This window comes from Neofelis nebulosa, chromosome 6, assembly GCF_028018385.1.
Source record: "Neofelis nebulosa isolate mNeoNeb1 chromosome 6, mNeoNeb1.pri, whole genome shotgun sequence".
Classification (NCBI taxonomy): domain Eukaryota; kingdom Metazoa; phylum Chordata; class Mammalia; order Carnivora; family Felidae; genus Neofelis; species Neofelis nebulosa.
The window spans coordinates 26,912,138-26,938,596 of record NC_080787.1 but is presented as its reverse complement, the minus strand read 5'-3'; the positions used below and the strand labels follow the sequence as shown (position 1 = coordinate 26,938,596).

The following is a 26,459-nucleotide window of genomic DNA, read 5'->3' as shown; positions in this document are numbered from 1 at the left end:
AGGTGCAAGCTAAGAAACGGTGAAAATGCTTCCTCTCACATAGAAATGATGGCTACCAGTAAGATCAACCTCTTTCCTACTATTTCTAATGGCTGTATGGAGTCTGTTCTTAACTGCTTACCACTGAGATTTATTCTTTATGGTTTTTTTTTTTTATTTTTTTTTATTTTTTATTTTTATTTTTTTTTTTTTTAAATTTTTTTTTTTCAACATTTTTTATTTATTTTTTGGGACAGAGAGAGACAGAGCATGAACGGGGGAGGGGCAGAGAGAGAGGGAGACACAGAATCGGAAAAAGGCTCCAGGCTCCGAGCCATCAGCCCAGAGCCTGACGCGGGGCTCAAACTCACGGACCGCGAGATCGTGACCTGGCTGAAGTCGGACGCTTAACCGACTGCGCCACCCAGGCGCCCCTATTCTTTATGTTTTGAGGAGGGGGGCATGTGAGCGGGAGGAAGGGGCAGAGGGAGAGGGACAGAGACAGGGAAAATCCTAAGCAGGCTCCATGCCCGGTGCAGAGCCCCATTCTGGGATCATGACCTGATCTGAAATCAAGAGTTGGATGCTCAAGCAACTAAGCCACCCAGGCGCCCCTATAACTGCAGTTTCATATATTCATTACTTGAACCATTTTATTATAAGAAGCCCTAGTTTGGTGGGGTGTTGCTCCCCTGCTGGTCAGCTGCATCCCTGTTGCCAGCAGGGTCCAGCTTAGGACGGTGCTGGAGGTATCGCGGGTGCTGGTGGGAGGGGTGCTCTGGCGGTAGCACCCACAGTTGGCGGATTTCGAGTTCAGGAGAGGTGTACCATTTCACTTTCCTACCAGCAACGTATGCAGTGATCTAGTTTCTCTGCATCCTCACCTGCCTCTGGTGTTCTCACTGTTTTTCATTTTAGCCAATCTGAATACGGTTCTAGTTTTAGGGGATCTGAACTACACTTGTTATAAGGCTTTCCTGGACAGCATAAAATGGACACAAGCATGGTCTCCTGATACTTGTTTCATTTACAGAAGAGTGGCTGTAGTCTTGTGGCTCAGACTAAAATCCAAAAATTATAGAGATGTGGATACCCACTGTCTCTTGAAGCACTTTCTGGTTTATCTGTAATCAAGCCATTGGTTTCAATATGGATGACAGCTCATCCTGTATGTAGAACCTGACTTGGCCATAGCTGGAATCCACTGGTTGCCTTCCACCTCTATGATACCACACCCACGATACCTCTCCTGTTGGTTCCGTGCTGCTTCAAAATACTAAGCTCATGTTTGAGATGCAGCCATCTCCCCCAATTCCTCCTGTCCATCCTGATGTTCATTTAAAAAAAAACTGCCCTTTTATGATGTTCCTGATGTTCTCATCAAGCCCATGAGTTTAGCTCGAAGCAGTATTCAACGATTTCAAGAGAAGTTTTTATTTTTGTTCTGACACAAGTTAGAGAGAAATGCATATTCAGGGATTTTTTTTTTTTTTTTTTTTTGCCAGATAATAGGAGAGATTACAAAGTACAAGTTTAGCTGGGATTCTGCCTGGTAGAGAGAAGTTGCTTTCAAGAACAAAATCACCTCAATGGTCTATGTATAAAAGTGAATGGGAAGCCATTTCCTTTGCCTGGCTATGCATGACCACCTAAAAATAGGATTGAACACAAATACATCTTTAGTTGGGTTGTCTTCAGCTGTGCCAAATCAGATTTCCATTCTTGGGCATCAGAAATTGGAAAGAATTGGGGCACCTGGTTGGCTCAGTTAAGCAAGTGTCTGACTTCAGCTCAGGTCATGATCTCATGGTTTGTGAGTTCTGAGCCCCACGTCAGGCTCTGTGCTGACAGCTTGGGGCCTGGAACCTGCTTTGGATTCTGTGTCTCCCTCTCTCTCTGACCCTCCCTAAAGATAAATAAATATTAAAAAAAAAAAAAAGATATTGGAAAGAACTACTCCATGTCTGTATATCTTGTATTACAGCTCACATCGACCATGTCATTATAGAGACTAAAGATGAAAGATACTAGAAACGCTATCATTTCAGAAAACTAATTAAAGAAAAACTTAACTGCAGCTCCTAATAGTGAAATTCCTTCAGGTATCCTTGAGGTGCCCTTTAAGGAAAATGAGGCCGACAATCCCATGCCACGCAGTGACTGGTACACATCTATAGTGTTTTGATGGTGCCCTTTATCTGCAAATGAATGAGAAGCCCGCTTGGATTTGTCCTGTGTGTGACAAAAAAGCTGCCCATGAAAGTCTAATTTTAGATGGGCTTTTTATGGGAATTCTCAATGACTGTTCTGATGTGGATGAGATCGGATTCCAAGAAGATAGTTCTTGGTGTCCAATGAGACAGAAGAAAAGAAGTGATGAAAGTATCCAGCAAGCATGTATAAAAATAAAAATTCCAAGTGTCTTCATAAGCCTTGTTCAGTGACTGTAGTCAGTGAGGTAAGCAGGAAGAAGGGGGATGTTACTGACCTAACACTAGAAAGCTTTCCCCAGGAAGAGGAAGCCCCTCTTGCCAACACAAAAGGCATCCTGATGTCAGAAGCACAAAGCAGCCCCAGCAAAGGGGTTCTCATGTCCCAGCCATCTTTTGTACGGGTGCCTAGTGTGACATTGGTTGACGCTGCTGTTATTTCGCCTTCACTAACAGACTGCTCAGTGCTATTCCACCATGTGCCAATATAAAGCATCTCATCAGATCTGCCAGGTCTGGATTTTTCTCCTCTTATTCCACTTGATCCCTAGTATTGTCCTCTTATCTTTTTGGAGAGTCTCACCTCACCTTTAACAGCAAGAGCACATCTGTCACCACCACCAGCCCCCATGAAAGCAATATTCATGTTAGTTCAACCAGCAGCTGACTGACACAGGGGTCATCACCAGCAGTGGAAGGAACATTCCTGATACCATCTCCTCACTGGACTAAAGGAAGACTCAGCTGATTCCAGGAGCCATTCATTGAAACTGCTCTTTCTTGGGTGGAAGGTTCTGTGGGAATGTGGGAAGCGTTTTTTTTTTGTTTTTTGTTTTTTTTTTAAACAATTAACTTCGATATTTACTGAAAACGTCAAATGGATTCTTTTGCTTTTGGAGAGATGAACACAGATGAATGAAGGATTTTTTCTTATTCATGCTGTACTCTAAGCATCAAATACATTCAGCCATAAATGCATCTTCTTGAGAAATGGATTTCAATTTCATAAGTTACTGGATGGATTCTATGAATCAGTTTAAAACTTTTTTGTTGTAAAAACAGCAATGAAGTTATATAAATATTCAGGTAAAGACTTTTTTCTAAAGAAAAAAAGACATAATCAATGTTTCTAAAATGAAAGCAACTCTGTTTAACTGGATGTGAAGGAAAAATATCTGTAAAAAAGTTGTTTGTCAAAAACCAAACCAAAGCAAACCAAGCCCCTCCTGCAAAGCTGTCACTGGCTTAAGAATGACTAATGTGGTATAAAATTGTTATCACTGGGGCGTTTGGGTGGCTCAGTTGGATGAACATAGAACTCGATTTTAGCTCAGGTCATGATCTTGGGGTCATGGGATTGAGCCCTGCACCGGGAGAGGGAGAGCTCCACACTCAGCACGGATTCTTTCTATCTCTCTCTTTCTCTCCCTCCACCCCTCTCTCCTGCTTAAGCTCTCTCTAAAATGAAAAAAAAAAAAAATCCTTCCTTCAGGAAAGTATTAGAAAAAAAAATTGTTGTCACTGAAAAGCTGCTGGCAAGGCTGGTATGACTCCAGAACCTTGTTGTCACCCAGCACGTAAAATTACCTACCACAGCAACAAATACTTCATTGAAATCCTGAAGTTACACTCGAACCTCCTTTTGTGGGATGCATTCCTTATCAGCACATGTACAACCATCCCTGGTAGGGGAAGCAAACATTTGGATGTAAATTTAGTGCTAAATCTGCTAGCCTAGTTAAGGTGGTGGTTGGGAACTTCTCAATAGGGAATAGTTGTTCCTTTCCTAGAGATTGTGGTTTTACTTGGTTAACTGTGTAAGAAAAGAGTCAATCACAAACGCATGCGCACAAACACACACACACACACACATACACACCCTTTCTGTTATGTAGGTGTGTTGCTACCCGAGAACCTAGAGCCTGGTCTTCATGGTATGCATCATGGGATGCACTCTGATGAACAGTGAGAATGTCGCGTAGCTGGAAACAAACCCAAACTCTGCACTTCACCAGGTTTGAAGAAAAAGTTGCTACACATTTAGGCTGTAGCTAAGAATTCCTAAAGTCACAACCTTAATTTGCATATCCAAGGAAATTTTGTCAACGTATACAAAGATTGGTCTGGCCTCCTTGCTGTAGTTATAGTTTCCCACCCTCGGCTGTTTCTTCCATGTCTCCTCTCACAGACATGTGGCTATTTAGCTGGGTATATAACAAAGACAATAACTCTATTTCAGAATGTTTGGAAAATACTTTCACTATGACGACCACAAATCTCTATGAACTACACAGGGGAAGAGGGCCCCTTGGTGGTAGCAATGCTGCGGGTCTGGAGAGGGGTGACCTCAAGTAGCAAAGGTGTAGAGCATGGAAGCAGTGATACAAAATAAGGCTCTGGTTGTTCAAAATCCAAAGGGGCATGACAAACTATAATAAGTGGGAATGATTAACTGAGGGCTAATTCTAATCAGTGCCTTATCAAAAGGAATACCGTCATAACAGCAAAATGGAAAAAAAGAACCAAGATGACCTTCTTGTTCTTATTTCTGATATGCAACATCTAAGGGGCCTTTTGTAACCTCTGAGGTAGAAAGTCCTTAGGTACTTCTTTGCTGTCCAGATTGTGTGAGACCTTTTTGCCCAACCCTACACATATATAGTCCATCTTTTGGGCATCCTTTTTGGCACCATCTGGCACATACACAGAAGGCCTCTCCAACTTTTTGATCCTGCTTGGGAAGCAGACAAGAAAGCTAGGGTTAGTGGGGGCTAGTCCAGAACCTGCTTTCAGCAGAGAGGAAATACTCATACAAGCTGCCAGGATCAATCTGTCTTTACAGGACCATTTTATATGGAAATAATGGGAATTTAAGAAAGGTAAAAGGATGCCTCTACTAGTTATGGGATATGAGATGATGCTTGTCTCTGGAAAGAGATTGGGGACTGATAGACTAGATTATAATTTTCAGGGGACAGTTGGTCCAAGAATGTCAAAGAAAGAACAAGTGTACATCAGGTTTATATTCAGTGGGCCATAATTATGGAGAAGGAGCAAAAGGAGTCTGACTTGGTCATAATGGAGGAAAAACAATCTGCCATGCCACTTCTTGAAATGAGAGTAATCCTCAGGAGTGGTGTGCAGGACTAATGAGAAATACTGATGCCAACTAGCACCCTCCAGGGTTGCCACAATGAGATGGGATCTCTGAGCGTTAAGGATACGAAAGAAGAAAGACCTCTGAGGAGATGCTAAGCTGGGTTGATGTCCTTAAGTATCTGGGGAACAAAACTGGGGAATGACTTAATCTTTATCCTTCAGTTTCTACTGACTTAGGAGTTCATGTCCTTCAACTTCTGAGTCTGCTCTAAGCTCTAAGGCATCCAGCCTGCACCTTGGTTCTCTACCCAAAAAAGCCAGAAGAAAATCTTTGCTCAGAGACTTCTTTAAAACTTCACAATCGTATCATGAGTACAGCTGTATTGTTAGCATCACAGCTGACTGGAGGGAATGAAGAAGCATTGGCAGGAAGCAAGATCCACTGTAAAGACTGACTGGAAAGCAGGAAGAGGCAAACAGTGTTGAGAGAGGAGAGAAGTTGGATGGAGGGTTCCACTTTGAGCACTGCCTTTAAGGATGTGTGCATGTAGCAGCTGGGAAGGTGGCCAGGGGCTTTCTTATCCATGGAAAAATGATGCTTAGATGGATATGCATCCTGGTGGATGGTCTTTGGGTCCAAGGATGCAAATGGAAGAGGGACCTGATAGAAGCATATTACTGCTCGTATCAGTTATGTCTCATTAGATTGGAGGTTAAGGGCCTCATTAGGTTTCCACCTTCCCTTTATGGTTCATTCTCTTTGAAGGAAGGTTCTGGGTAGCCAGCAAGACACTATGATTTTTGTGGCATAGACCCCTTGGCTGAGATGTGTGATCCCAGGGGCCAAACTCTTCACATAGTCCTTTAGTCCACATAGGATTATTTTTTTATTTTATTTTTTTAAAGTTTATTTATTTATTTTGAGAGAGTATACGAACAGGGGAAGGGGAGAGAGAGAGAGAGAGACAAAGACAGAGAGAGAGAGAGAGAGAGAGACAGAGAGAGAGAGGATCCCAAGCAGACTCTGCACTGACAGTGCCGGGCTCGAGCCCATGAACCGTGAAACCATGACCTGAGTTGAAATCAAGAGTTGGATGCTTAACTGACTGAGCCACCCAGGCACCCTCCACAGAGGATTATTAAGAGTTTTACTAGATACTCCCGATAACAATAGTACAATATCAAGTATATACTATGTGCCAGTATGTTCCCAAGGGCTTCACATATATTATTTGATGCTCACCATACCCATGAAGTTGAGCCTGTTCTTATCTGAATTTTACATTAGGCACCAAGAGGTTAAATATGTGGTTCAAGATCACATAGTTAGTAGCCTGAGTCAGGACTTGAACACAGGCAGGCTGGACCCAGAGCCTGTGTTCTTGCAATCAGGCATTGGTGACCATGACAGGGGAGATCCCTACCCTCACAGAAGAGGAGGAAACAGACAAGGCAATAAGGAATGTTATTTTCAGGACTGATAGATGCCATAAGGAAAATGAAAGCAGGATAAGGGACAGAATGACAGAAGGAAGGTTATTTTAGACAGTGTGGTCAGGACAGGCTTCTGTGAGAAGGTGAAATTGGAGTAAAAATCTGAGTGAAAAGGGGAATCGAGCAGTGGGAAGGTCTGGGGAGAGAGTATTCCAGGCAGAAGGTACAAAGCCTCTGCAACGGGAACAAGCCGGGGGTGTTTTGGGGACATCAAGATGGAATCTGAAATAGTGTGAGGGAGACGTAGGCAATGGAGGGCCTGTGAGGACTTCTTAAGCACTTCAGATTTTATTGCCATGGTGCTATGAAGCCTCTGGAGGGTTTTGAGCAGGGGTATAACCTGCTCTAATTTTCCTTTTAAAAAAAGATCACTCTGGCAGTGTGTGGAGAATAGATCATTCAGGCGAGGGAAATCAGGGAGGCAAGCTAGACGGCTATTATAGCAGCTGGTGTGAAGAAAATACAGACACTGCTTTATTTTGGGCCTTTAGGCCAAGGTCAACTCATATCAGCTTTCAGCAAGGTAGCTAGAGGAGTCAGTAACATTAACATCTCATAAAATAACCATGGTAAATTCCTGGATTCAGGAATACTCTTGACAAGACAGGGAAGTGAACAGAAACGTTTTGACTTATAAATGGCTAATGAGTTCTCAATGGAATAGGAATGCTTTCATTTGTCAGAACCATTCTGAGCATGAGCAGAGTCTTCAGGGATAACATAATTTTAGGCAGCACAACTCCTCCAAGGTCAAGGAAGGTGCACTTGCCAGGCTGTCCTGGGAGGGCGCCCTGGCCCCAGCACATGTCCCATGACTGCAGAGTTGGAGTCTGTTTTGAGCATGGATTTACTGGGGATGTGTGATAAGAGCTAGTCTAGTCTTTTTGTTCTTGAAAGGTGGTTTTAGCATTTCAAAACAGGAGAAGACACAGACAATTACATAACAGAAGAAATAGTGGCACAGAGTACTTACAGGCACCTTTTCTAAGCAGTTTCTACTCTGTGCAACTTTACACAGAAAGATGAAGTCAGCCTGTTTGGGAGACGCTTGCCAACTTCCACATAAGAAAGTGCCAAAGAATTGAATCTCTCTGAGTTTATGTGAAATAAGGACTCAGGCTGCTTGCTTTTCCAAGTTCCAGTGCTAAAGGATCCCATAAAATTCAGCCACTGATGTCTAGGAAATGCCATTGTCCTAGAGTTTTCAAAATGACAACTCTTTTACCTGCCACTATCAGAGTGCATGCAAATGTGTAGATCAGTTTCTTTTTCTGACTCCTATTATCTTTTCATGCCCTTCCTTAAAGATCATTTCCTAGGCTTGTCCAGATGTGCCCAAGTTATTCTGTTGCTAGATAACTGTAGAACTCAAGAAGGGTTATCAGAATCTGAAAGGTTATTCTAGAAGGGACTGTTTCATCAGATTGCAAGACTTTCAAATGCGACATAAAAAGAAAACTACAGTGCATACTATAGCTTCTTCTTTTTTTTCTTTTTTGAATTCTGTTTAGAGTCAAGCATGAAGAAGGGTTAGGGATGTGTATATGTATGTCATATATTGTGATATGACATGCTGTCAGCCAAGCTGGTATTTCCTGATGATGCTAAACAAGTCCTTTCCAACAGAATAGAGGTTCCTCAAAAAATTAAAAACAGGACTACCCTATAACCCAGCAATTGCACTACTAGGTATTTATCCAAAGGATACAAAAATACTGATTTGAAGGGGCACATGCACCCCAGTGTTTATAGCAACACTATTGACAACAGCTACCATTATGGAAAGAGCCCAAATCTCCATCGACTGATGAATGGATAAAGAAAATGTGGTACACACACACACACACACACACACACACACACACACTGGACTATTACTCGGCAATGAAATAGAATGAAATCTTGCCATTTCCAACAATGTGGATGGAACTGGAGGGTATTACGCTAAGCAAAATTAGTCAGAGAAAGACAAATATCATTTCACTCATATGTGGAATTTAAGAAACAAAACAGATGAACATGGGGAGGGGAAGGAAAAGTAAGATAAAAAGAGAGGGGGAGACAAACCACCAGAGACTCTTAAATACAGAAAACAGAGGGTTGCTGGTGGGGTGCTGAGTGGGGGATGGGCTAAATGGGCAATGGGCATGAAGGAGGGCACTTGTTGGGATGAGCACTGGGTGTTACATGTTAGTGATGGATCACTAAATTCTACTTCTGAAATCATTATTACACTACATGTTAACTAACTTGGATTTAAATAAACAAAACAAAATAAAACAAAACAAGCCCTTTCCATAACACTAGGCAGAACCTAGGGAAATGATAAGGGGTTTCCCTTCCATACTTTATAAACAAATTTACTGCAAGTAAGACAGATGAACAGAAGCAGAAATGGAGCTTATGGTGTGATTATTGTTAAATCAAAGAAAAGTAGTGAAAAGGATGATTTTTTTAGAGAGTGAGAAAACCAACTGATAGGCTGCTTGGCCTTTGGCTCTTTAATTAATTTTGCAGAAAGAGGGACAAATGACACTACCCAGGAGACCATGCTGCTACAGATGCCCCACTCCACCTCATGAGAAGGAGAAAAGCAAGCACAAATCAGCGTGATCCCTGGCACCTCTACACGATGAAGACAAAAACACCTTCCAGGGTCTGTTATGGGCTCACTAGCTAAGCAGCTGTGCTTTACACCATTTGCACCTGCAGATACACCTTCCATGTGGCAACGACTCACCAGGATGGTGTCTTCAAGAAAAGGGCAACATCACCTTGAATTACGATTTTAAAATACAAGGAAAAGCAGAATATATTTATGTTCTTTGACATATGTCAACGCATAAGTGTGTAAATATATCTTACAAAGAGACAAAATTTTTAAAACGTTTCCCATATTTAAAGGATCAACCTTGAGTGAACTATGAGAACGCAGCTTCCCAGAAGGATGCGTCCCCTGGAAATTCTGGAAAGCTGATATTTTCCTTTAGGTTCTTCTTGAGTTCAGTAATGTGATAGGTCATCTTTCTGTGTCTATATGAGTAAAAAGAACAGAGTTTCATGGCCCTGTGGTATAAATCATAAACACCGAAAGCAGTGATGTCCAATTAGGAAGGAGATGTCAAAGCTTACAGCGCTTAATGAAAGACAGGACATCATTGAACCATCTTACCTGTCGACGAATTATCTCAAGGTCTCTTTTGGCTTTATTCACTAAGGTTTGAATTTCTACAGGATCCTTTACATTCTTATTTTCTCTGAAGGCATCTCTTATCCTCCTGACAGCATAAGTTCTAAATGAATTCGGGGGAAAAAAAAAGAAAAGGTGTCAGCGGTCTGAAGCTATGCTTTCAAATGAAATCAAAAGCTTTTCCTGATGAATTAACTGTCTGTATTCCCCTGTGGATAATCCACTTAGATCTTTGCTCTTGGGACAGACCCATCTATTACTATTCTGGGATGACTAAACAAACAGATTAGGGAAATAAATCTAGGGCACACAAATCACATATAAATGGCAAACTGCTACGGAACTGCTCCTTAGATTACCGGGTCTTTAGTTATTCATGTCTGCATTCTCTCCGTTAACGTGGATAATTGAAACTTTAATGCACAGAGACAAAGCAAGAATTAAAAGAGGTGAAATGATGCACTACACATTCATGCACCGAGACAGTTATGACCTATGCTTAACTTGGTTGGGTCAGCTTTCTAATCTTGTCCCCCTGTTTTAGCTGTTTGTTCCTTTCATGGAACATAACATATAAGGATCCACATTGGGACCCTACCACAGTTGAGGGTGGAGAGGACACCAAAATGCTTTCCTCCATCTTTAAAGTGCATAGATATGCATATACATGCACACACAAACACCATCTCCCCTTCAATATAAATTACATGCAGCACAGGACGGCAGTTCAAAAGCACGGCTTTCAAATCACACAAGCTTAACATAAGCCTGTGTTTCCTCATCTGTCAAATGGGCATAGTACCACCTATTTCTCAGGGCTGCTGGGAGGATTCAGCTTAAATAATTTATGTCTGGAATTTGGCACAGAGATGGGTACACAGGAAGACCCAAAAACTGAAAGCTCTTCTTTTTTTTAAAAGTTTATTTATTTACTTATTTATTTAGCGCAGGGGGAGGGACAGAGAGAGAGGGAGAGAGAGAGAGAGAGAGAGAGAGAGAGAGAAAATCCCAAGTGGGCTCCCCAGTGTCACGATGGAGACTGGTGTGGGGGATCGATCCTACGACCTTGGGATCATGACCTGAGCTGAAATGAAGAGTTGGATGGTTAACTGACTGAGCCACCCAGGCACCCTGAAAATTCTTCTTAATACCTTAATGCATTAGTCTTCTGCTCTCCTCACGTCACAAGCTCACTTTCATCCTGCATCCTCAGAGTCATACCAAGGTGTGTGTACAAAAGGCAGAATGGTCTGGATAATCAAGAGTCCTTAACCTGATGTACCCCACATGCAGATAGTAACGGCCTTAACCCACGTCTGTCTCATCTACAACAGCCTGAAGACAAGAGACTAAGGAGAAAGAGTCCAAGTCAGGCACATCAGATACCATTTTCTCTAGCCTTTTAATGGTATCAGATGGCTTTGCTTTTAACTTTAAACACCAGCTGAAGAATCCATGTGAAACTATTAGTAACATCTGCACATAGAGGCAAAGAAATGAGAGAAGGGACATATTTCTTAGTGCTTTGGGAGATGGATATAATTTACTGGGAAAACTTGTTTTAGAGAAGACTAATTTGGTTTTAGATCAACTTTTCTAAAATAAAAAGACATTTTAAATTAAGAATGCAAATATCGGGTTTTAAAAACAAAAGTAAAATGAAATCTTGTAACGTTAAGAATCGTAAAGGCAAGGGGCACCTGGATGGCTCAGTTGATTGAGCATCTGACTCTTGATTTTGGCTCAGGTCATGATCCTAGGATTGTGATATCAAGCCCTGCGTTGGGCTTTGAGCTGACAGTGCAGAGCCTGCTAGGTATTCTCTCTCTCCCTCTGTCTCTGCCCTTCCTCCCCTCAAAATAAATAAACTTAAAAAAAAAAAAAAAAGAATTGTAAAGGCAAAAAGCAGACAGTTTAGGAACTTACATTTTTAGGAGGTAAGCCACTGGGGAGACTTTCATCTGAGCCCTTTGCAGACCAGCTGGAATATTTGCAGAGGCCCTCCTGGGTGCTCAGGATCCATCATGGGGCAACAATGGAAATGGAATCCCTGAACTAGCAGACACTACGTAATGAAGGGCTCCTTCACTTGCAAAGGCACAGGAAAGGATTTTTACTAATAGACTATGTTAGATATTCTCCTCCTGTGTAGCTGCTAATCTAACAAAATTTTAGATAGTACGGAGGTAAGCTAAAAGCAATTTCTCGCGCACTGTCTTGCACAGCATGATGGTTATTAACACAACACAACATCACTGATCATCCTCACACCCATACACTCTTCAAAACAGTTTCCTTGTTGTGGTGATGGGACCCGAGTGGACACCACAATTTAATTCTAATATTCTGTTCTATATGTAGAACTGGTTTTAGAACAGGAATTTACCCCAGGGAGTCATCCATTGTTTTAATTCTTCACTCAGGATGCTTCATGGGCTTTTTGGAAAAAATGTAATGGGCAAGAGTAGTCATTACTAAATTCATTTTTCTAAAAGCTAGTGACTAGCCCAGAATAGCTAGCAAAAAAGGAGTATGGCCTGGAATGGAAAGTTTGAAGTTCTTCTTAAGTTTGAAGAAATCAGGAAATAACTTATGGCACTCTACAATTGTATCAATTGGGCTCATGATCTGGTCTTCTACATATTCTGCTGTGCATTCTTGTTGTCTCCCCAAATCCCCAGAGTCCACACTTAATGGAATAAAGTTCTAGAGTTTGAATTAAATGTGTCTAAAGCAATCAATAGTTGTTCAAAATCTGAATGCACCTTTAACATATACATGGTTCCCTCTTCTTTCCTGTTCTTCCTCTTCCTCCACTGTTTTCTTCTGCCCTAACAGAAGACATTGCACAGGCTTGGAACCATGCAAGTAACATGACTATTACTTCATGAGCAATTTTTCAGTTTTATGAATTATTTCCAATGATTACAACTTTTTGAAGGTAATCACAAATCTGCCTGAATCTTCAAATTTCATAGGAGAGGGCTAACCAACCATCAATTATTTCATTTCTGTCCCTGCCTGGTTTTTATCCTTTGCATTTTTTTCTACCACTATTAAGGTAAACCATTTATCCTTGAACACGTTCTGGCTATTGGCCTTTCAATCACATCACTGAGCAAGAACATTTCAAAGAAAGATGTGCAGACGCTGCTATGAAAATGGCAGCCAGCTGCTACACAATCCCTTGCCTTAGGATCATCCTAATGGGAGTCAGATGCTGTTTGAAATAAGGCATGAAAAATTAACACATAAAAGGCAACAGAACAGCAAGAGCTATCAACCACGAGAAGGCAGACCACATCCGCGGAAACAGTAAGGCTTTGCTGCTCATATAGTCACCACTCTATCTCTACCCTCCTGAAGCTTGGCAGAGTTCCTTAGGGCTTCTTTGTGAAGGAGATTTCCATTTGGCTTTCCTTTTCTACCCCAGCCTTTGCTCTTTGGTTTCCCAGCAGCCCTTCAAGCTCTCCATCGCAAGGATCAAACTCCTTTGTGAGGGTCTTCCATGCATTGTAATTTCCCAGTCACAAAATAAACAGCCGGCAGTAATGAAAGTTCTGTATGTAGTTCCCAAGGTTTTGGTTTACTTTCTCCCCTTCCAGAACCACTGTCAGCTAAATGCAGGCCATAATAATCATGGCACCTGGAGGCTCACACTGGTTGTAGCATCCAAAATGTGTGATTGGGAAATAAGCTGATAGAATATCCCTCATTTGCACCATCCTTCATAACCCACCCCCGCCAAGCCCCCCATGCTGGTTTCTCTGCTTATCCATCCTGTAAAAACATCAGCTGCTTTTTCCTTCTTTTCCCAACCCCAAGTCAAGTATCCCAGTAACAAAACAACTTGACCCTTCTTGTAGCCTCTCTGGGGCAAACTGCTTCAACTGCTTGGAGGGACATGTCCTCCATCAACTGGCCTTAACTCAAATGTGCCTTGCCCCTGAAGATCTTCCTTTACAGCCATTAGGAGAAAGCTGCTTAATTTTGCCATGCCTCCAGATTCCATGGGACTGAGAGGAAAGTGCCAGTGTGTTCTTGGATCCTACTGCTGCTTACGGGTCATTGGTTCACCCCGACACAGTTTTGAGGCCAAGTTACCTAATGTTAACATTAGGTACCTATGTTAAGGTACCTAGTGTTAAGCTACCTAACAGAGGCATGTTGTATGCCTCCATGACACTGTTATCTGCTGACTTCTTGATATCAAGTCTCAAGATTCATCAAGACTTAATATCTAAATGGCACTCAGTGTACACATAGGCCTCCAGTTTTAGGTGACTTACAAAATGATCATAATTTTTAACAAAAATAAAATCATTTAAAGTCGATGATTTTTATAATGAGATAGATGACAGCGTTTGCAATCTTTTACTGAGTTATCTACATTTGCTTTACTGATGGAAAGTTCCACAGCTGGCTAGTTTCTTGTCTTGCTCTCTAGATCTACTAGTTATTTCTTCTGAGGCTCCTTTGTGAGCTCATCTTATTTGGCTGCCTCTTCTATGTTACATTCTCTAGGGCATGTATTGGACCTCTTTTCTTTTTCTTTTTTAAAATGCTATTTATTTATTTTTAAATGTTTATTTGAGAGACAGAGGGGCAGTGAGGGTGGGGGGAGAGGGGCAGAGGGAGAGGAGGGAGAAAAGGGAGAGAGACAGAATCCCAAGCAGGCTCCATGCTCAGCGCGGAGCCCAATGTGGGTCTCAATCTCATGACCCTGAGATCATGACCTGAGCCAAAATCAAGAGATGCTTAATCAAATGAGCCACACAGGTGGCCCTGGACCTCTTTTATTATGATAAAATCTCCTCCAATAATTGAATGTGTTGCCTAAGGTCTCATGATCACATTCATACCATTGGCTACCAGGTCTTTTGCTCACCCATGCCTCCTTTCTGAGTCCCAAATCCATATAAACCAATTGCCTTTGGATTTACCATCAAAAGATACCCACTATACCCACTACAGCTTTTTCCACTGAGCACTTTCAATACTGAAGTCACCTCCCTCTTTCTTTCCTGACCCCAGTGGCCAGTATTTCCTTTGTAGGTAGGTGCATCTTTATATAGCTAACTACCTCAGCCAGATTTTTGGAGATTCATCCTAAATTCCCTCCTTTTCCTTAATTCCTTATATTCAAGCAAACACACCTTTTACATCTCTTCTGAATCACCTTCCACTTCTCCAAACCCTCAGACCTCATCTTAGTTCAGGCTCTTATCTTTCACACTAATGCGGTAGACTTGGGATAACTATAGCACATGTGTTGATCAATAAAATGGATACTACCACCAACAGAGAGAAGCTCAAGGGTCATTTGAAGGTCATAAGTACTCAGGGTGGATAACAGGGTGAGGGACAGATCAAAAAGCTTCCTTCTTAGGAGTCCAAGTTCCTACTAGAATATAAGCTCCGCACAATAGGGTGTTTTGTCTTTTTTTGTTTACCACTGGATCTAAAGTGCTTGGCTCAGAAATTGTACTCAATAAATATTTAGAGAATAAATAAACTTCTCAAAACATCATAGGCAACATTACAAAGATCTTATGGGTTGCTAGGTGGCTCAGTTGGTAAAGCATCTGGCTTTTGATTTTGGCTCAGGTCATGATCACACAGTTCATGAGTTCGAGCCTCATCTCAGGTTTTTTGCTGACAGGGCATAGCCTGCTTGGGATTCTCTCTCTCTCTCTGTGCCCTTCTAAAGGTCTTTGAGAAAAAGACCAATAATCAATAAGGAAAACATAACAAAGAATAGGAAACTGAAAAGGAAACAGAATGAGAAGGTTTGCAGCATAAAGATGAGAGGCAGTGGTTACAAAATCTGCACTGAGAGTTCACTGAAGAAATTATGTACTGAACACCTATTATGTAAGTGCTCTATGAGGTGCTGGGGCTACAGGGGAGATCAACATGGTTTTGGAGTCAGAGACTGTATAGGAAATCTATTAGAATGAGATGAAAGGAACTGGAATTCTTGGAAAGTGAACACAGAGGACTCAGGAGAGTTTTGGGGGGCAATGGAATAGTTCTTATCTTGATTGGGGTGCTGTTTTCATAAGACCATTCATTTGTTAAAACATTGAAATTGTACACTTAAAATAGATGCATTTTATTGTAGGTAAATTATTTCTCACTAGGTTGACTTTAAAGAAAATTGAAAAGATAAATAATATAGGAGTTATATCACATGTGCCCAATTTTAAGAGAAACAAAAGCAAAAAGATACCACCAACAAAAGACTGCAATATTAGAGGATGATTATATACATGGGTGAAGTAGAAATTAATGCTGTATTATAGAAACCAGGGTGGAGGACAAACTGGAAAATCAAATCTAAAGTAGAAAAATTATGAAAAATGAGAAATACGTATGAAAAAATTAAGCTTTGGAACAGGGCAAAGGTATTAACCTATGAATAATAAGCGTGAACAAACTGAACTGGGTAGATAATTAAAGTTATAATGGAAGAAAATGTGCAAGGAGTGATTATGAAAAATTGAGGAGACTCATTGAGATTTAACAACCATAGTACAATGCTAAGATGTTTACTTATAAAACCGTGAACTCCAAGGTCAGAGAAAAAATAGTTTAAGAAAGGATAAAGAGGGGCGTGGCAGGGCTCAGTTGGTTGAATGTCAGACTCTTGATTTCAGCTCAGGTCATGATCTCATGGTCATGGGATTGAGCCCTGTGTTGGGGTCTGCACTGGGTGTGCAGCCTACTTGGACTCTCTCTTGCTCTCTCTCTCTCTCCCTCTCTCTCTCTGCCCCTCTGCTAGCTTGCTGGTGCATGCACATGGTCTCTCTCTCTCAAAAACAAAAGAAGGATAAAGAAAAAACTTTATAGTTTTTATAGTAGTTTTATAGTAGGAGAATGGAACATAGGTAAGTATATCCTCAGATTTCTGTTTTCAAAACCACAAACAAAAAGGCTGTTTCCACAGTCATTTGTTGTTTTGAGGGCCCAAAGGGAGAACAAAATATTATCTGTGATTGATGGCACCAAGTACCATGCACAGGGCACTATGCTAAGTACTAGATATACATGATCTCATGTAATCTTCACAAAGCACGGCTCAGAGAGATTCAGAACATTTAGGCCACGATGACATGTCCAGTAAGTGGCAGACTTGGGTTCTGAACCCAGTTGACTACAGTCTGTGATTTTCAACTCCAGGCCATGCCTCCTCCAGAGGTCAATAAACTCCACCCAAATTGTGAATAAGCACTTGGTATAAGCCAAGGTGTTATTCATTGGAAAAGGCATTAAAAAAATTGTCTCTGGCATCACAAAGCTTAAAAAGATCATCTGATCTCTCAATGCTGCTTCAGGTGGTCCTACAAATAGTTCAAGTGCCAAGCATGTCTTATGAAAAGACAAGGAGCTGAGAACATTATGAGGAAAAGAGCTATTGATACAAGCAGAAAGAATATGTGAAATAATTGAGATTAGTTGTTTTCAAAAGGAGGACAGTGACCAATAAGAAGGGTTGTGGAGAGAGGAGGTAAAGTTACTATTAGAAAACCTACTTTGGAGACCAAAGCTTCTTAGTTTTGGGGCAGCTGTAAACAAAACCTACTATATACTTCCCTGTTAAAAATCCCCTAATGGCATTTCATGATCTTCAGGATAAGGGTCAAACGCAGGGACAGTATAGCCCTGCTCATCTCTCACATTCCATCGAGCACCATTTCCAGCATGGACCACCAACCCTAGCCTGGCATTTCTCTGTACAAGGAGTGGCCTCCTGCAGCCTGATTTCTTGGCTAACTCCTACTCATCCTTAAAGAGCTAACCCAGTTAGAAACAAATATGACAAAAGATTAATATCCTTAGCACATAAATAGCACATATAAATCGAGTGGAAAGACATTAGGACCACAGTAAATAAATAAGAGGCCAGAAACAATAATTCACAAGAGAGCACAAAGAGTGACTAAATTTAGAGAGATAAATGGACAGAGATACATGAATGTTCCACCTCAGTCATAATCAGAGAAATGCAAATTCAAACAAGGTGGGATTTTCTATCACATCAGCAGTTTTATTTTTTATAAATAAAAAACAAAGGGCCTTTGCATCCTGCTGGTAGGTGTAGGAACTGCACTTCCTCTGGGGTAAAAATAGCATAATAATGTGTAAGAATGTTCATAATTGTTTATCCAGGAATTCTTTTGGCAATTCTGCAGAAATAACCTGAAACATGCACAAAGATGCATACTGAACGATGTTCATTATAGAACTATTTATAAGCATTAAAAATAAAAACAACCCTAAACATTCAATAATGGAGAAAGGGGTACATACACTATGAAATTATGCAGCTTTTAAAACTTTTTAAAAATTTTTATTTGAGAGCAGGAGAGAGAGAGAGAGAGAGAGAGAGAGAGAGAGAGAGAGAGAGAGAGAGAGAGAATCTTAAGCAGGTTCCATGCTCAGCACAGAGCCTGACATGGGACTCAATCCCACAACCCTGGGATCATGACCTGAGCGGAAATCAAGAGCTGGATGCTCAACCAACTGGGCCACCCAGACACCTCAAAGTTATGCAGCTTATAAAACAGCTCAGGTCATAACTCAGGGCACAACTCATGGTTTGTGTATTCAAACCCCATGTTGGGCTCCTCGCTGACAGTAGCAGAGCCTGCTTGGGATTCTCTGTCTCTGTCTCTCTCTCAGCCCCTCCCCTGCTCACTCTCTATCTCTCTCAAAATAAACATTAAAAAAAAAACAACCTTGAAGTCACAGGTGCAAAAGTCATAGGTATTAAAAAACGTCAGAAAAAAAATCAGTTTCCCTCCCAGTTCTCTCTGGATGCAATTCACAGCTGTTTCTTACTAGCCTCCGAGAGATAGTAGATTCACGTTAAAACCTCTGTACTCAACATACTGTGTAACTTAAAAACTTTAGTTAAAATGTATCAGGGAGCATTTCATATCAATATAAATGGAGTTGACTCAAGTCATAAACAGTTGTGTCCTATTCCACTGTATGGATGAATTAGGATTCACTTAGCCAGGTTGTTTGAAATTTTGCTATTACAAACAATGCTGTAATTAATCAATATCCTTGTTTACAGTAGCATCATGTATGTGTGTGTCTGTGGGATCAATTCCAAGAAATGGAATTTGTAGGGTGAAGCATGTGAATTTACAGCTTTGATAAAATATTGTCCAAATTCTGCGTACAGGTTCCAGCAGCAATGTAGAAGTATGACTATTTCCCAACACCTTTGCCAAAACAATGTGTCATTCATTGAAGTTTCTGATCTTTGCTAATCTAACTGGTGAAAACAGTATCTCATTTTATTACATTTTTTTGTTGAGATATAATTAACACATAACATTGTATTGGTTTCAGGTGAAAAACATAATTTGATATCTGTATACACAGTGAAACGATCACCACAGTAAGTCTAATGAACATCTGTCACCATACAAAGTGAACTTAAGGACCTACTCTCTTGGCAACTTTCAAGTGTGGTCTAGAATATTATGGACTGTAGTCAGCATGCTGCACACATTACATCCCCATGACTTCTTTATGACTGGAAGTTTGTGTCTCTTCACCCTCTTCATCCGTTTTGCCTACTTCCCATTTGGCAATCACCATTCTGTTCTCTGTATCTATGATTTTGGTTTTGTTCGTTCATATGTCATTTTAGGTTCCACATGTAAGTGAAATCACACGATATTTGTATAATATTTCCTTTAGCATAATTTCCTCAAGATTTGTCCATGTTATCGCAAATGGTAAGATTTTTTAAAATTAAAATTTTTTTTAATGTTTATTTATTTTTGAGAGAGACAGAGCATGAGCAGGGGAGGGGCAGAGAGTGAGAGAGACACAGAATCTGAAGCAGGCTCCAGGCTCTGAGCTGTTAACACAGAGCCTGATGTGGGGATCGAACTCACAAACTGTGAGATCATGACCTGAGCCGAAGTGAGATGCTCAGCCGAATGAGCCACCCAGGTGCCCCGCAAATGGTAAGATTTTATTCTTTTTTACAGCTAATATTCCAGTGTGTGTGTGTATGTGTGTACATACGCACATCTTCTTTATCCATTCATCCACTGATGGACACTTAGGTTGTTTCCATACCCTGGTCATTATAATTCTACAGTGAACATAGGTGGGTACATATCTTTTTGAATTAGCGTCTTCATTTTTTTCAGATATATTCTCAGAAGTAAATTCTCTGGATCATATAGCAGTTTTATTTTTAATTTTTTGAGGGACCTCCATACTGTTTTCCACAGTGGCTGCACCAATTCACATTTCCACCAACAGTGCATGATGGTCCCTCTTTCTCCACATCCTCACCAACACTTGTTATTGTTTTATTTTTGATACTAGCCATTCTAACAGGTGTGAGGAGGTCCTTTATTGTGGTTTTGATTTGCCATTTCCCTGATAATTAGTAATGTTGAGCATCTTTTCATGTGTCTGTTGGCCATCTATGTGTCTTCTTTGGAACATGTCTATTAAGATTCTCTACCTATTTTTGAGGAATGAAACTGTCATAAGTTTAAGGCATTTATATTTCTGTTTATATCCTTTACCTTTTCTTAACTGAATGGTTTTTCTTTTTGATTCATTGGTGACATCAATTGTAAGGAGTTGCAATGTTCTTCTTGGTTTGTCATTTGGCTTTAAGATGTTTGTGTGTTTTTGTCATAGAGATGTTTAATTCTCATGTAGTCAAGTGTATCAATTTTTATGTTATAGCTTCAGGGTTAATTATCATATATTCAAAAAGCCTTCTCTATTGCAAAATCACAAGAAAACACTGATCCATGTATTCTTTTTTTTTTTTTTTTTTAACGTTTACTCATTTTTGAGAGAGCATGAGCGGGGAAGGGACAGAGAGAGGGAGACACAGAATCTGAAACAGGCTCCAGGCTCTGAGGTGTCAGCACAGAGCCCGACGCGGGGCTTGAACCCACAGACTATGAGATCATGACCTGAGATGAAGTTGGACGCTCAACCGACTGAGCCACCCAGGCGCCCCTGATCCATGTATTCTTGAGAACTTTTATGGATTAATTTTTTGTTTCACTCTTTCTGGAATTTATTTTGGTGGAAGGTGTTGAATATGAATCTTAACTTTACACCATTCACTAAGAGTACGTTTAAAAATTTTTTTTCTAAGTTTATCTTGCGAAAGACAGAGACAGCATGAGTAGGGGAGGAGCACAGAGAGAGGGAGAGAGGGAGAGAGGGAGAGAGGGAGAGAGGGAGAGAGGGAGAGAGGGAGAGAGGGAGAGAGAGAGAGAGAGAGAGAGAGAGAGAGAATCTCAAGCAGGCTCTGCACTGTCAGCACACAGCACAATGAGGGGCTCAAACCCATAACACCGTGAGATCATGACCTAAGCCAAAACCGAGGGTCAGATGCTTAAGTGATGGAGCCACTCAGGTGCCCCGAGTACGTTTTTTAAAAGAAGGATGTAACTGTATACTCAGATTGACCTAAATTCTGGAATATGTAGCCATAGAAAATTAGAAGAAAATATAATGGCATATTAACAATAATTGCTTTTGGGTATTGGAGTTTATGCTTTCTAAATTATTACAATCAGAATTATTTCCTCATAAGTTCCTAGTGACAACATAAAATCAGTAATACACTATAATAAAGAAGAATCTGCATTAGAGAAGGCTCAATTTGTGGGAGAAGAGATTGGGTTTTGGATCTCTGTTGAGAAGGTCCAGGCTGGCAATGAACTTGAAAATCCTTGATAAAGAAGAGTGAGGCACAACCATTGAGGGTAGATGTGATTGCTGAGAGGAAAGCAGTAGGATAGGAAGAGAGGCCGGCCCTGGATAGAGCCCTGGAGACACAGTAAATATTTAAGGGCAGGCACAAGGTATCAGAGTAGAGGCAGGAAAGACAGACAGCAAGAAGACATACTTAACAAGTGGAGAGTAAAGAAGACTGTCACAGGTCCTACAAAGGGTAAGACAAAGGCTGAAAAGAGCCCCAGTGAAATTAGCAGTTAGGATGTTATTAGCAACTTTAGCAAGAACAACATCAGCATATACTTACTGGACAAAAATTAGTAAATGTATAGAGGAAAAAACCCTAAATTCTTGGAAACACACTCATAAATAATAATTGAGCCTAGAAAAAATTCATGATCTAATAAGAATATTTTAAAAATAATGACAAAGATTATGCATAGAATTTTTGGAATGTAGTTAAAACCGTTCTTAGATGAAAATTAATGGCTTACATAGCCCTATTAGTAATAAAATAAAAGCAGAGTTTAATAAATTAACAATGTTTGTTAACATTTTAGAAAGGAAAAACGGTATCACATGAGAAAATAGAGGAGGAAACAAGGTATTTTTAAAACATGTCAAACAAATTAAAAATGAAAAAAAAATCAGTGGGATTAGTTAAGACAACTGATTTTATTCTTTTATGTGATAGCTTCTGGGGTATACAGCAGAAAACAAAATTAGGAGAAAAAAAAGAGTGAGGAGGATTGGAAGTTTGAGGAGAGGGGTTTAAAAGAATCCTTTCAGAAACTGAGAGCATGCACAGACTCCAGAAGTTGCCAAACAATGTGAAGGGGCCAGCTGAGGCTGGAAATATCCAGAATGCTGGTACCAATTTGCCAAACATGGTGGTTCTTCTCTAGTGTAGTTAGTCCAGGTCTGGTTATGGAAAAGACAGACGTTTGAGGAAATCCATACTTGCAGGTTTGACAGATGAGACTAACAGAAGGGCGAGACAGAGAGCACACAAGAGAAAAACTTTCCACGGATTAAAGGAGGTGGTGCCCGGAATTTCTTCCCCCATGGGATAAACTTCTGAAAATCCCCAGTTCTTAGAACTTAGGCTATCACCCCACTCAGCCCCCTTTGTGGGATTCATCCTAATCTAAATGTCCAATAATAAACCAAGAAATTATGGTAAATTAATGGACAATATCTATTAAAATAATAAACATGAAAATTATGTACAAATGAGTAAAAATATATTTACAAAATCACTTAAAAACATATTCACTTAACTGTAGATTTTAGGTAACTCTCCATAGAGAATTTTTTTTTGAAATTTTACTTATTTATGTAATCTCTACTCCCCATGTGGGACTTACACTCACAACCCCAAGATCAAGAGCCCCATGCTCCTTTGTTTTTTTAAATGTTTGTTTATTTTTGAGAGAGAGTGCGCGAGAGGGAGACAGAGCATCCAGCTGGCTCTGTGCTGACAGCAGAGAGCCCCATGTGGGGCTTGAACTCATGAGCCATGAGATCATGACCTGAGCCGAAAAGTCTGATGTTTAACCCGCTGAGCCACCCAGGTGCCCCACGAGCGCATGCTCTACTGACTGAGCTAGCCAGGTGCCTCTATGGAGAAATTTTTAAATAGTCTCTTTAAAAAAAACACCTAATAAAATAACAGAAGGAAAGAAAGGCAGCACCATTCTGTAGCAGATGTTCTCCTCAGGCCCTAGAGAAAAACTTTAGAATCGTTCTGTCTAGGTTTCCTTTTTGGTGCTTAAAAACATTTAGTATCTTTAACCTATAATTCATCAAAATTGAACTTGTAATTATCACTGGGATCCTTCCTCACAGCCACTGACATTTTGTTGCAAACAAGATTTTTCAAAACGTAAACCAATTTATCAAAATAAAGGCCACCTATACAACTGTGGTCCAGCTTTCCGCAGTAAGGCATGCAGATCAAGTAAGGGGGAGGTCCTGGCTTCTCTTTTATTTCATTTTAGACATGACTGTTTAGAAAGTGCAGTCCCCTGCAAGCTAAATCCAAGAGCTGGCAGCTGAGGCTCAGATCCATGGTCCATTCCTCACATACTCGTGGACTGAAAGATGAACAGGTCCTGCAACTACTCTTATTAGGAGAAAAACAAGATAATACTCAAGTATTCATTGTCCTCATATCTACAAATCCTCTTCTTATGGAACTGGCCATATTTCTTTTAAAAGTATCACTGTGACATAAAGGCTCCGTGTGCAGGGATAGGATTTTCTGGCTCTGTTTCTCCCTGCAACTACCAGAAATGAGCTTGACCTAATATCAAAAAAGCAAGTTCAAGTTTTCATTATGTAATAAGGGATAATAAAAGTCAGGCTCAGAATACAATTAAAAAAATTATTTTAAGTTATAGTGTGAACCAGCCAGTGTGAGACATGATTTCTTTTTTTTTTTGGCAGAGAATGTTTTTTATTTTTTATTTTATTATTTTTTTTAATATATGAAATTTATTGTCAAATTGGTTTCCATACAACACCCAGTGCTCATCCCAAAAGATGCCCTCTTCAATACCCATCAACCCTCAGTTTGTTCTCAGTTTTTAAGAAGGACATGACCTTTAGATGACTTAAAATTTATGGAGAATAATTATCCACAATAGAATATTCAATTAATTAATTCTGAATTTTCCATTTTTGGTGGGGAGGAGAGTAAGCAGGAAAAATGGACAAGTCTTGGTCATAAAACTCAAATGTCTTCATTAAAATTTCCTATCAGTGCTGCTAAAAAAAAAAAGCGCCAAATAAAATGGCTTCTGTTTTATTCTTTCCTCCTGCCATCAGTCACCAGCAACAATAAATGAGCAAAGAAGGAAAGACAAGAGGGAACACAGATAAGTCACATAGCTTGTGCTCAGTGTATTATTAAGGATAATTCACAGGCAAAAAACAGAATGATTCTCCCTCCCCCTTCCTACAATGTAGGAAATAGCAGAATATTTGCTGAGTTAGTCGGAAGAAAAATCGACATAAACATATATCAGGTATATAGTACCCATACCCATCCACAAGAAAACTAGAAACCAGGAGATAAACTAAAAAGGTGTCAGGGCCTGGAATCATGGCTGCAAAGTACAGTCAAAATCCTCGTGAGCTTCCCCTGAGTATCTTGGCTTTGGAAAGGATAGGAAGGGACAAGCTGGGTCTCAGTTCCCTCAATCCCTGAATACTGGATTGAATCCAGGGCAAGGGAGCCCATTAGCTTAACTTTACTTTGCTTACTTAGAGTTAAAGAGCTCTGAATGTTATATGTAAATTTATGCAAATGAAAACATTAATCATAGCCCTAGAATTACTGACAAAATCTAGTAGCCCTTTCTCCCTTTGGAGAGCTTTAATTTTGCTTTTCATAGAGAAGAGGCATCTCTAAAGTCTTGTCTAGTCTAAAATTCTATGAATTTAAAAATGCAATTAACCTCTATGTCTCCTGGGATGTCATAAGCAGCAGGAGGCATGGAATACGAGCACTGTAATAAAGCGATGGCTATTTTGGTCTAGGTACTGTATCGCTTTGAAATAAAGTTTGTTTGCTTGGCCATCTATAATACAAATAACTTGTTATTGTAGCTTTCTTCCAAGTAGGTCAAAATATCTCCATGCATTACATAATTTATTTCCATAACATCTCTGTGAATCATCTAGTAGGTGTTTGTGTTAGGATTTAATTTTATTTTAAAGAACTTGAAGACTGAAGAAAATCGAGTAAACATTTGCATTTCCAAATTTGGTAGCTGTTTTTATTATACAACTTGTTCATATTAATACTAAGTAATATTAGAATGACACGGCATTTATCGGCCAAAACAACAATGAAAACTAAAATACATGGTAGGTCAAACCACAAATGTAGTCTCAGAATAAATTCTGATGATTTATATAAACCTAATTCTCCTCATTCTGCTGTAGGACTGGCGACAGGCATCTTTAGTTGTGGGCAGACTTCATCTCTTCCTTCAGGGCGTGCTGTGGCTAAAGGAACCTGGCCGCAGGCTGTCCCTGGAACCTTCCATGTCTTGGTCACTACCTATAGCTCCTGTCCAAGGTCAAGTCTTGGCAATTCTCTTGGGATATAGAGGATTCGCAAAGGTAGTGACACTTTCTGGACAGTTAGTCCACGGTTAAGTACGTGGTTAAGAAGGCATGATATTCTAAGGACAGGCAACTAAATGCCAACACATTGACAGGAGCCAGGACACTTTACAGAAGCATAAAGAAGTGCAGGAGAGGAATGTACTACCTTGCTAATAAAGCCCTTCACTATATGTCACCGGGCATTTTCTTTTGAAATTTGATCTTCTTCTATCTGCTTAGGTCCAAGGTCCTAGCAACTGCTGTTGTGGAAGGATGACCACAACTGTATAGATACCAGGCCTAACTGGTAAAATATGAAGGGCTTTTCTCCCCACCACTTATATATTTTAGCACTGAGAACTCAGGGACCAGAAATCTGCAACACACTTTGATTTTGAGTTGCATGAAACTTTTATTACTTGGCCTAAATCGAAGGCTGACTTTTCAATATACATAAATGCTCAGAGCATGAAGGCATTTGGCCTCAGTATTGTTTGCAATTCCACAATCTAATAAGCCTAGCTGAGAATCAACAAACGGCACGTTCACAGTGGGTATCAAGCAATCACTTTAATGTAGGGCATACAAACTTAAATGAGTTCCGTGTTCTTTAACTATCTACTAAA

General features: G+C 40.3%; 1 protein-coding gene and 1 pseudogene across 5 annotated transcripts in view; one reads left to right on the top strand and one right to left on the bottom strand.

Annotated features, from left to right (window-relative positions):
- LYRM4 (LYR motif containing 4) overlaps positions 1-26,459 on the bottom strand; it is a 172,017-nt gene that overhangs the window by 116,005 nt on the left and 29,553 nt on the right. For 4 of the 5 annotated variants that reach the window (XR_009262823.1, XR_009262824.1, XM_058733133.1 and 1 more), the window contains exon 2: positions 9,955-10,075. Coding sequence is in view for 3 of the 5 variants with exons in the window: in XM_058733133.1 (XP_058589116.1) it covers positions 9,955-10,075 (121 nt within the window). In the remaining 2 variants the exon portion in view is untranslated. Of the gene's footprint in view, positions 1-9,954; positions 10,076-11,898; positions 12,056-26,459 lie in introns of all 5 variants that reach the window. The other variant, XM_058733134.1, reaches the window with a different exon arrangement.
- Positions 1,007-2,921, top strand: LOC131514789 (E3 SUMO-protein ligase PIAS2-like; annotated as a pseudogene).